Raw genomic sequence first — 12,520 nt, 5'->3', positions numbered from 1 at the left:
CATGGTTGGTTTCTTGGCCTTTGTGTTTTCAGCTGGAAATCTGAAGAAGTGGGATAGATGTCGTGATGCTCAGTTGGTGGTGGTTGTGCTGATGAATAAGTGATGGTGTTGAGCTCGTCGCTTGCTGAATTTATAGGCCATGGGAAGGGCGTTGAAGGTGAAGTGTGGTTTTCATTGATAATAGCTGGCAAGGGACAAGGCCATGGGATCAGTGCATGCAATGTCGCAACATGATTGATTTGGATTAGATTGCGGTGGGGCCAAATGTTTGGTGTATGCTGGAGCCTATGGTCGTACTTGGGTAGGCATTGGTTGGCTTTCTTATCATTCGTGGCTGCCATACCAAACCGCGTAGGCGCGTAGTGAACAAGAGGCGTGTCGAGAGCATGGCTATTGGCAACTTGTGGGGAGGGGACAGTGATGGGTTCCAGATTCAGGGATTGAACAATTTCGGCGACGGTGAGCACTCACTTACACCATCTATGTGCTTTCTAACGTGCATTGTTCATGCACCTGATCAATCTATTCTCTGTTGACATTGAGTTGAAAAGCTTGCTTCGGTCTAGCACATGATGTGTTTGATTTCTAAGCTGAAAGCACATGTCTCTGATGCGTCTTGCGTTCCGTATGTATTCATAACAATTGCAATGTGTCGTTTCCAGTTAGTAGTTGGATTTGTCAAACACAAGTACTTGGACTAAATTCAGAGTTATAGTCTTCCTGTAGCTGATGAGAAACTTACTTATTTGGATCTATGGTTGTACTTCAGCGTTTTCTTAACATTTTCATTAGGTGTGAAAAGGACAGTTGTTAATTGATGCAACACACACAACTTGCTGAACAGTGTCATAACTGAGTTCTTTTGATGGTCTGCCATTGCATGAGGAAGCCATTCTGTAGCGCCTTCTCCGCACTTTCCTTTGGGCCTTCAGTTAGCTGCATGTGTGAACTGAATAACAGGCATCGACTATATCTTGCACCGACACTACCTTCTGTAAAGTTTTGTGGGTAGGACATTCAATTTTTCAGTAACAGTAAACTATCAATTTGTTTTACCCCCAAAAATGAATCTGCCCCCTAAATACTTGTGGAGTGAACCCTGGTTCCCGTTCCATTTTGTGATTTTTACCTACTTCATTGCTTATTTTGTTGATGGTGTTGTATTTATTTTCCACTGGACTAGATGATAGATTGCATGGAGAATTGTGGCGTATTCTCTGTGCAGCAGGATTAAACTATCGACATCTAAAAGTAGTCACAACCATTGTTGGTCCATTGTGGAGTTGTATGAAACTAAAATTTAAGAGAAGAATGCCCCAGAGTACTGCTTTGTTTCTTTAATGATCAGATTGCTATACATACAATTTTCCTGCTCCTATTGCCTGTTATCTTACAATCTTACACTGTCCAGGCAAACTACACAAGAAAAAAGACATCATCAGGGCCTCTTCAGAAGCTACAAACAGCAAATCTGTTGGCTGGCTCCAACAGTAGGCATGGCGCAGCCAGTGTAGTGGCAATATGTCACCATAGAGCTGAGCAATGCACTCTCGACCTCGGCGGAGGCGTTTCTCCTGAGCAAGCACATGACATACTCCATCACTGCAGCATCGCAAGGCAGTGTGATTTTTCCATTGCTTGCAAAGCCAAACTCCTCCTGAGACATCCTCAGGAGCTCGCCGAAGACCGTGGTGCTCAGGTACACCAAAGGCACCTCGAAACGCCTCCCGTCGGCCGTGTACATGACACAGTGGCCCTTGGCTGGCACAGAACTGCAGCAGTCGTGATCTTCTTTGGCTGATACCGTGAGCCTCTTCCTCCCAAGTGCTTCCACCCTCTGCCACTTCTTTGCCAGTTGAGCAAGTCTTTTGGCACCAGCCATGGTTGGTTCTTGGTCCTTGTGAGAATTTCAAGGAGTGAGCTATGGATGTTGAAATTCTTAGTTGGTGGATGAGCTGATGAAGTGATGATACTGAGCCGGCAGCTTACTGAATTTATAGGCAAGGTGGCGAGGGGAAGGACATTGTGATGGTGAAGTGGAGCTATCATTGAGAAAGGTTGGCAAGGGACAAGGCCATGGGATCAGCACATGCAGTGCTGCAGCATATGATTAGTTTGGACAAGGCCATGGGGTCAAATGATTTGCGTATGCCGGAGCCTATTGTCATAACTGGTAGGCATTGGTCTGCTTTCTTATCATCGTGGCCATACCGTACCGCATAGCGAACAAGAGGCGTGTCGAGAACGTGGCTATTGGCAATGTGCAAGGAGTCGGGGGGACAGCGATGGGTTCCAACTTGAGGGATTGAACAATTTCGGTGGGCACCGATTGGTTCCACTCTAGCTAGCTAGGCGCTTGTGCTGACAGTTAATTACCTGAAGCTGTGATGTGAGTCGTTCATGCACCCATATCGATCAGTCTGTTCTTTGTGAAGATTTAGTCAGAAAGCTCGTGGTCGGCCTAGCACATGATCTGTTTGATCTCCGGCAACTCACATCACATGCATGGTACCTCTTGGGTACAGTAGTACATACATGAAGCAAACTTGTTGTGAAGACTGAAGCCACCTTTGTGTCCTCTGAAAAGTGGCAGATATATCACATTTCCATGCCGAAGCAGGCAGATGTATCTTATGCGTGTTGGGTTCCGTATAAAATGCATGCATAACGATTTGAATGCCCGTTGTAGTTGGGTTTCTCACACACAAGTATTTGGACTCAGTTCAGAATGATCCAGAAGAGAAAAACTCTACTCCAGTTCTCTAATTAGGACACTCCTGGAAAAGTACACCATTGAGTTGCCCTGCTTTCTCCAATCTTTTTGGTTGGTTGTGAACCTGTATACATTTTTTGAGATGTCTTTGGGCTCTCTTTCCTGGAGATTTGACTGCTTGGCTTAATTAGCTTGCGACAGATGGTGCAAGAGGACTGATGTGTTCCAATGTCTGAATTTGTAGGCTCTGGAAAAGCTGGGATCCTGGTGAAGTGATTTGGGGTTAGTCAGCACGCAACGTGCAATGCTGCGTGCGTTGTGATGAGGTTTCTGACAGAAAAGTGTAGAGCCGTCTCTAGCCAGTGTGTGGACAGGCAATGTGGTTCCAATGAAGCACGCGTCCTAATTAAGCTGTCCAGTATGCATTGCAACACACGCTAATTTGATCTCTCCACACGCCCAGACACTGCTACACATTTTCCTTTTTGAGAAAAATCTCGCCAAATTTAACTTTATCGCTTCGGCTAGCCTAGCACTGAAGTCGGCACGCGCCCGAACTCCCTATTGCTCCACCTCTGTGAGCAGAGCACATGACGGCGGCTTCCTGCTTGCTCTCTTGGCCAGCTGCGTCGCATGCGCACCGGGGGCTTGCGTGCTGCGACTATTGTGGTGCATGACCAAGAGAGGGAGGAGACCGCTATTGTGGTCACCCCGCAAATTTATTATTTTGGCATTTTTCATCAAGGGCATATAGATAGCCATACATATATAGCAGGTTGTTTATATTCAGAAAGAAAGACAAAAACAGTAACAGTTTACATATCAGGTTGGGTTTGTGTATGCTTTTTCTGTTGTGGTCCTTGGAGTGCTTTCTTTAGCTTGGCAGTTGCTATGACATGGAATTGAGTTATAATTTTGGGATATGAAAACAAGTAAATGTGCCTGGCTAGGTCCACTTGCATGCTCAGTGTATTTTGTTTGCATTTCTCTCCTGCATGGAAAATATAGATTTCATGTCAGGCTGGGAAATTACATTTTGTTTGTGTCGCCCATTAGGTCCAGGACTGATAGGGTGTCACTTTTACAGTTTGAGCAATACTGAACAACATACAGGTTGTGCAGGTACTTCTGTTTGCAAATTTGCTGCATGGTCTGACAAAAAATAGTACTGGTAGTGAAGTGTCATTTATACATAAACTTCGAGGCGACTGTGCAGCATCAACTTGGTTTTACTGGAAATTCGTTGTTCATCTGTAGGACAATGATCTCCTTTTGTTGCGTAGTAATTTTGATGATTTATTTATATAAGTTTGTATGAACACACAAGCAATTTGAACCATTCTGAACGAACCAGTGATTAATGAATTTAGATCACCTTTGTACGTCCCTGTTTTTTGATTTAGATTTGAGGGAAAATATGCTCTGAATTTTTGACACCAATACTAGCATGGGTCCGAAGTAATCAGTCATTGTGATGAACATACCACTGAATATGTTAATAAGATTTCTACTACACCACAGACTATGCATTTGTAGTAAGATAAAGTAACAGACTGAACCGATTTAGACTTGCTCAGTTAGTGGTCGCTGACTTGTGATGGATGAACTTATTTTGATTGGTTCTACAGGTCTCCCTTTTTTGATAAAATTTGTTATTATTATTATTTTTAAACGAGGCAAAAGACTTGCCATTTCATTGATTAAGAGAGAGTAAGAATTGCCAGGTTAATTTGCGGAAAACCGGGCTAAAACCGATACAACTCAGCCCAGAAAATGGACACCACCGGCCAACCTGGCCACATGCCAACAGATGGCCACACGCGCCAACGAACGGCAGCTTCGACTTTGACGACAATCTTTGCGAAGGAAATATGCAGGGCTTGCGCCGACCGAGTCCTCCGCGAATGACCGCCGAGTGCCTGTCGTCGTCACCACTTGGACACAATCCACCGCAGTTTCGACTCCACAACAACCAAGCAACCACGGAAGAGCACATCGGACACGCCGGACAAAATTTGTTATTATTAGGATTTAGGCAAGGTACCACCTTCCAATGTGTGCTTGTGTGTCTTTGGCAAAATTTATCATATTGGTATTGTTTTGACCGAGTATGCTGGCTGGAACTCAAGGCAATTAAGTTTCTTAAGGTTAGCCAATTAACTCTCTCCTTGGACCTTCTAATAATTTTACTAAATTTCGTTTGTTTGCATCATCCCAGCAGTTATCTCTTTATTCTGATGGGTTAATTGTTGACTGGTTGTAAATTTTCATTGTTAACAAGGATTCAGTAATGCAACCTAGCTTCCTAAGAACTTACTTCCGTTACCCGCAAAAAAAAAAAACCCTTCCTTCCGTTTTCCAAAAAAATAATCACTTTTACGGGAGTGATTCATTTTTGGCCTACTTTTTATGGCCTTGGGCCTCGCGTGCTGCTTCAGGAGTAAAATACATATACAGCTTGAGGCAGATAGCAGAGAGCAGTCCAGCGGTAAGAGTTGGTATTTGTTTTAATATATATGCTAGGAAATATGCCCGTGCTTCGCAACGGGAGAAAAATAATTAAATTATGCATATGTGGTAGAGATAAAAAAGAAGTATGAAACATATGCCAGAATGAGATAAGGACTTCTAAAATGTGATTTAACAAACTACGTCCGAATCATGTCACAATGAGATAAGAAACTTTTAGAAAGTCATTTCAAAAGCTAAAAATGTGATGGTCCCATCACGATTTGACCTAACGCCGCGATGTTTACCATGACCAACAAAACTGTGATATCATGATAAATATAGATGTCTGCCACCAAAAAAATATATAGATGTGTATGGAGGCAAATTAGACATTTAGTCATTTTCATATAGTTTACAAAAACTAACACATAGGAAGATGTGTCAATTTTTTGGGGCTCAACCCTGAACAGAACACAGAAACCGTTTTTTTAGAAAACACGAGATGTACTAAATAAAATAATAAAACAACGTCTGTAGATCTAAAAAAGACTTCTATGTAAGCGGGTTATTTTTTTTTGTTATTTACGGATCTGTTTGAATTTTGGAACATTTTTTTAAAATTCCAAAATATGTTTTGAATACATGATAAAATCATGAGTACTTTTTATTTCATGAGTATTTTTTTGAAATCATGATTTTTATTATAGTATGCAAAGAGTTTTTTTAAAAATACCGGACATTCTAAAAATTTCCAATTTTTTTTGAATTTATGAACATTTTTTGATTTCTCAAAAAATATCAAAACACACAACTTTTTGAAATTTGTAGTTTTTAAAAATATCGAGTTAATTTAAAGAAGAAAAAAAAGATACAGAAATAAGGAAAGAAAAAAAAGGGAGTCACACCCCGCATGGTGGGCCGGCCCATGAACAAGTATGGGGGATAGAGAAGAAGGAGCGCTTGCTGTTAAGAGAAAAAAATGATGAGGAAAAGGGGGGGGGGGCAGAACCTAGGATCGAACACGGGTCTCCCTCGCGAGAAGCAAAGGCTCTAACCACTGCATTGCTTGAGTGCCTCGCGAGAACCATTTCCGACGACGATGACTTTGAAAAAAAAATGAATCATTTTCTTTACTTATGAATGGCATGGTGGGTGATTTACGGCAGTTTCAGGGGCAATTTCAATGATGGACGAACAGAAGCAGTCATTGCTTTATTATTAGGGAAAGATAGGAGTTGGAACTAAGATGCAAAACTAGCTTTTTTTAGGGTAACTAGGGGCTTTATTCAAAGTTCAAAGTCTGAGGAATACAAGCAATGTCGGGCAAAACCCCTAGCCACACATGGTGACCCACCGCAAGACACGCAGCTCCTTTAGCTAGCGAGTGGGCCTCGAAATTATGCTCCCTATACTCGAAACGGAAAATAACAGCAGGAAAAAAGTTTCTATTAAATTGAATCTCCCTAAGAATAGGAGCATAAGCCGGCGACCCTCCATTCTTGATGTTTGAGATCACTTCCTGACAGTCTGAAGCTATCTCCAATTCCTGCAAATTTAGGTCCCGAGCGAGGGCTAGAGCCTCGCTGCAAGCTAGCGCCTCCAGGCTAGCTGGATCGATTAAGCCTTCATACACCACTGCCGAGGCTCCCAGATAGTTTCCCGTCTTGTTTCTACAAACCACTGCAGCAACTCCTCTCTCTCCCAAGGTGGAAACAACACCATCACAGTTCAGCTTTGCAGCCTCACCCGACGGTGGTAGCCAAGCCCTAGCACGGGGCCGCTCCACTCGCCCCAACTGTCGACTTGGCGTTCTAACAGCTGTGATCTTTAGATCTTCCAAGTACCACTTTATGAAACACATTGTTGATAACGGACTCTGAAATTCATTTTCATGGATAGCCTTTCGTCGAGCCCACCATATCGCCCACATGGTCACCAGAGCGCTCGCCAGGTCGTGTTGGTTTGTGGACTCGAAAAGCCAGAATAGCCATTGCCTAGCATCTTCATTTCGGTTCGATATCACATGCTCAGGTAGTTCATCATCACCCAAAGCCCAAACGCACCTAGCCATTCGACAACTTAGTAGTGAGTGTCTCCATGAGTCTACCTCCGCATTATATATAGAACAGATAGGATTGTCTGCCGTTTTCCTCTGGTGTCGGACCAGTCCTGTGGGAAGCGAGGTGTGCGCGAGCCGCCACACGAACACACGAATTTTGGATGGCACTTGTACTTTCCACAACTGTGTCCATGAACTCCTGTCAGCTGTAACGTTGGAGTGTCCCGACCGGTGCTCGAGCTAATCTTCCCTCTGTGCCTTGATTGCTGTAATTATTCGATACGCTGATCGAACTGAGAAAACACCACGCCGATCATAGTGCCAAGCCCAAAAGTCCTCCTGTACCCAATTGCTGATGGGTATGCTGAGGATCACTTCAATGTCCGGGGCAATAAAATGATCCATGAGGGTTTGTCTATCCCAAGAGCGAGTCATAGGATTAATTAGTTCCGACACCAACAAAGGTGGGTTAGCTGTTTTAGCACAGAACAGCCGTAGTTTGTAGTCCCTTGATATCCAGTTGTCGGACCAAATCCGGGTAGTCGAACCTGAACCAATTCTTTTAATCAGCCCAAGAGACAAAATATCCCTCCCTTCCAAAAGCGAACGCCAGACCTGGGAGGGGGCCTGACCCAAAGTAGCATCAAGGATGTTAGCATTTGGATAATAGCGGGCTCTAAGAACCCATGCGCTCAGCGTCTCAGGCTCATTTAATAATCTCCAAACTTGTCGGGCGAGTAAGGCCAAGTTGAAAAGTTCTACATCCCGAAAGCCTAAACCTCCCATAAATTCTGGTTTAGTCATTGTATTCCATGACACCCAAGTTGTTTTCATTTGTCCATTCCTACTTCCCCATCAGAACTTCCGAATTATGCCATTAATGTGTTCACAAAGCCCGCGTGGTAATTTGAAGCACGCCATCGAATATGTAGGAATAGATTGAGCCACTGATTTAATTAGCACTTCTTTACTTCCCATTGATAAACACTTCTCCATCCACCCTTGAACTCGCTTCCAGATTTTGTCCTGTAGATATCTGAAGGATCCTTCCTTTGCTCTACCCACATCAGAAGGCTACCTATATTGGTTATCTAGTTGTACCGGATGAGAATAAGCATAGTATAAGCCAATGTCTGTCTACACAATTATCTTCACCGTTCCTGCAATCGGGCTAAACGGGCCGTGCTAACTGGGCCGGCCTGGTAGCACGCAGGAACGGCACGGCACAGCCAGGGCTAAATGGGCCAGGCACGGCACACGGCACGCCATGGGCCATTCATGGGCCTAGAGGTTGGGCACGTGGGCCGGCACGACACGGCCTGTTTATTTTTTTACACACACACACACACACACATATATATATATATATATATATATATAACCTAAATTATAGCCCAATAGGCCAAAAATACAGCCTGATAGGCTAAAAAATAGGTGGCCCAACGTGCTAAACGTGCCACGGGCCGGCCTGTTTAATAGGCTGTGCCTGGGCCAAGGGGCAGCGCCCGTGGGCCGGCACGGCATGACCCGGCTATTAAACGTGGCACGGCGGGCCGTGCCTGGCCGGCCCGCTTAGCCAGGTCTGCTCCATACCATGTGTTTTTCTTCAGCTAGCTTAATTTCAGAAATCGAATGTTCATTTTAAATGGTTGTGGACTTAACCTACTGTTGGCGAGTTAATTCAAGCTTCACTCCCCTTACTCAGATCGGTACATTATTCTCCTTTTGAGAAAGCTTCATTGACGTGAAACAATTCTTTCTGACATTCAGATCTGGAATGTTATAATATGGAGCAAATTGCATGGAGATTTAAATCGGAGTAGAAAGCACAGCTTTGTTTCAATCAGTATCTTTGAAAAATTAATATTTGATAAAAGCTGAGATAATGATCCTTAGCTTATACAGTCATGTTCCGGGAAGATAGATGGCATGATGACACTCTCAAACTCAGGTTTCCAGATCTTTATTCCTACAGTAGGGATATCTACACATAGAAGCAGACATCAGGACAGCCCCCCGCGTCACTCCCGCTTCGGGCGACTCGGGAAGGCTGCTACCCTAGCCACGGCCGAGCTCCGATCTACTCCCTCCTCTCATCCCGTCGCCGCCTCGTGAGGACGCCGGGCTAAGCCCAGGGGCAGATGGTGGTGGTGGGGGTCTCTCCTTCTCTCCTGCGGCTCGGGGTGGGGCGGGGCCCCCGACATATGGAGGTGCGGCTGGTCGGGTCCTGCGGCGCGGCTGCCTGACTGCCTCACGGCGGCGGCGGGCGGCTCCGTTGTCGATCGGATCTCAGATTAGCGGCGGCGGCATGGAGGGCCTGGTGGATGGATCGGCTGTACGTGTCCGGTTAGATATGATTTGGCCGGTGCGGCCTGCTCCATGCGCGGCGGCAGTGATTGGTGGCAGTCGCATGTACACGAGGCTGGATGGAGATTCCTCGAGAGGATCCGGGTGAAAACCCTACTGTTGGCTCATTGCCAAGGCTGACGATGGCGGCGTTTTCTACGCCATCCCATTTTTGAAGGCATCGTGGTGGAGAAGCTCTAGACCCCTATCTACCACCTCCGGGGGAAACCCTAGATCGGTTGGTCAGATGACGGCGATGTTCTTGTGCCGTATCCCTCTTGGGGGGCGTCAATTCTTGGAGGTATGCATAGCCTCGACGGACCAGTGGACGACATCTGCGGCGGAGCGGCATTTCATGTGACGCATCGACGCCGTGGTGCAGCAGGGCCTCGGTGACGAATGTGTCATGATGGACGCGCGTAGGTAAATGTGGATATACAGGACAAAAGAAGAACACGTTTAACTCCGGGGTTATCAGATTAACATACGAGCTCCATCAACTATTATTTCTAATTGGGTAAATTTGGTACCAAGCTTTTATAAACCAGCCCTTACTGAAGATCGATTATCCCTCTATTTACCACTATCTAGTGATCCGAGTTCTCTAAAGCCCATCGCCTTCCTCTAACAAGATTCTCAAAATATGTGACTATAACTGAAGAAATGAGAAGATTTTCTATATACTGCAGACTGTACTACCAAGCAAGCAAAGAAAAAAAACAGAGTTTGAAGGGCCTGTTCGGCAACCCGCTGACTCCTAAAAATATGAGGAGCTACGAAGTGAAGGAACTACAACTTCATCTTTTTTAACTACAGCTCCGCCAACTCCCGGAGCGAAGCGGCAGAGCGGACGGACTCCGAACAGGGCGGAAGTTTCAGTACTTCCAGATCCCTAAAAACCTTATTAAGCTTGGTATTTACAAATACATTTATTTTGAAAGAGCAAATCCTTTCATACATCGAACTTGATTTCTTTAGGTACGACGGGGAACACTTGCTAGTGTCCAGCATAACCTACGTTACGACTGCACAAGACACCTAGTCAGGGAACACATAATTAACCTGTACACCACCATACTGGGAGCAGCTCTATGCATGTTGTTGTCGTGGCCGCACGCAACTCCATTGACTGCGCCTTCCACGCATTGGGATCCCCGCAAGTAGAAGCATAATAAGAGGAATGATTGTAAATCCACGCATTGGGTCCTCTGAAATCCATGCATCCGATGGAAATCGGCAGGGACAAACACCTGCTTGTAAAATCTCTAGGAGCCAAAAATTAAAACAGCATCACACTCGAATTGGCCAGTGGCGGTGGATCCCTCGTCGGCGGCAGCGGCAGCGGCAGCCGAGCCCGCGTCCTCGCCCACAACCTGGTATGCGGGAGCGGCGGCGCCCGTGCCGGCCGAGTCCAGCGCCCCAACGGTGCGTCTTCCAGTGCCGCCCACTTGACACAGCGCTGCATCCGCTCAATAGCGAGTGATGTGAAGCGGTTTCGCTCGAGCGAGGGAGGGAATGATGCCGACCACGCTGGTTGTCGTTCCTCTGGGAGGAGGGCGAGGCGCGGCGAAGACGCTAGCAGGGGGAGGGGAGGCGGTGACACGTGTGGTGTGGGAGCACGGCTGTGGGCGGCGTCAAGGCAGGCCAGGGAGGATCAGTTAGCGAACTTGTTGTTGATCGGTTAGCGGGATTGGTTCTGGGCCGAGCGGCGGGTGCGTGCGGGCGGGCCGAGCGGTTGAGATGATTTGGATCTGCTCCCTCTTGTGCTTTTATAAAGATAGTAAATAAGCACGGCTAATTATTATTTTGAAGAAGAGAGCTAAAGTTAATTTCCTTTTCTACTTCTACATGCACGAGGTTGGGTACAGGTTTTAACCCGTGGGGAAAGAGAGTTCATCTCTTGTATGTTACCTAATTGTAAAAAAGGAGTAGCACGTATTTTTTTTGAGTCTAAACACACTCAACTTTATTGATTATAAAAGTCCATGGGAATACAATGTAGACCTGGTGGATTAAGGAGCCACACATGGCGTCCTAAATAAAGGCCTAGAGTATGTTTAGCGAGGCTATCTGTCAGCGAGAGAACTGCTGAGATGTAAGATTGATCTCCTTAATAATGCTAGAGTGTAGCCCACCCATGTCTTCATGGATATCTTTGATCACACCTTGACAGTCTGAAACTATCTGTATGTCTTCAAGGGATAAGTCAAGAACAAGTGACAGTGCTTCTCGACAAGCCAAAGCCTCTAATGATGTTCGGTCAATCACACCTTGATATTTTATCGCCGAAGAGCCTAGATATTTTTCATTGAAATCCCTGCAAACTGCGCTGTAAATCCCTTCCATTGTGTTGCGTGACACAGCACCATCAACACGAATTTTTGCAGTTCCTGCAAGCGGTGGGATCCATGCATGTGTGATGTTGCCCCAGAGGTGTTTGAACAGTTGCACACTTTTATTTGATCTGAGTCATAATTATGTGGGCCAATTAAATCCATGGTCTTTATTTTTTCCTTGAACTATTTTGGGCCTTTTGACTGTTTTTCTTTTGCTGAGGATTTTATAGATTCATCTACAGCGTAATAATTGTCGGTCCCATAAGATAAATGGTACATAATTCTTGATTAACATGTGATTTTAAGGACTCTCTAATTAGTATAAGTATATATAAGTATAGAAGTGTAGATATAGATATAGATAGATATAGATGTCGTGACGCTCGTGGACATGCACACTATTGAGTTGTCATGCTTTATCCAATCCTTTTAGCGGTGAACATGTATACATTTTTTAGACTAGTCATAGTTGGGGTAACTTAGAGTATTAACATGCATATGTTATTAGTCTATATTACTACCTCTACAATGGGTAGTAACATATGTGTTGTGTCATGCATCACTTCATTTATTACATTGTAGACTCATCTTTTCTTGATATGTGTGATGTTATAG

At 45.1% G+C, this 12,520-nt stretch overlaps 1 protein-coding gene across 1 annotated transcript; it reads right to left on the bottom strand.

Annotated features, from left to right (window-relative positions):
* Window positions 1-10: 10 nt before the first annotated feature.
* LOC125510307 (auxin-responsive protein SAUR36-like) lies at window positions 11-3,658 on the bottom strand. The gene has a single exon (XM_048675458.1). It carries the CDS (start codon window positions 1,880-1,882, stop codon window positions 1,457-1,459), a length of 426 nt encoding a protein of 141 aa, XP_048531415.1. The 5' UTR covers window positions 1,883-3,658; the 3' UTR covers window positions 11-1,456.
* Between the last annotated feature and the right edge of the window lie 8,862 nt (window positions 3,659-12,520).

Source organism: Triticum urartu, chromosome 5 (genome assembly GCF_003073215.2).
Source record: "Triticum urartu cultivar G1812 chromosome 5, Tu2.1, whole genome shotgun sequence".
NCBI classification, from domain to species: Eukaryota; Viridiplantae; Streptophyta; class Magnoliopsida; order Poales; family Poaceae; genus Triticum; species Triticum urartu.
This window is presented reverse-complemented; position numbering and strand designations above follow the sequence as displayed.

What these genes read in the sequence shown, in the direction of transcription:
- LOC125510307 (XM_048675458.1), bottom strand. Translation starts at nt 1,882, where the DNA reads ATGGCTGGTGCCAAAAGACTTGCTCAACTGGCAAAGAAGTGGCAGAGG.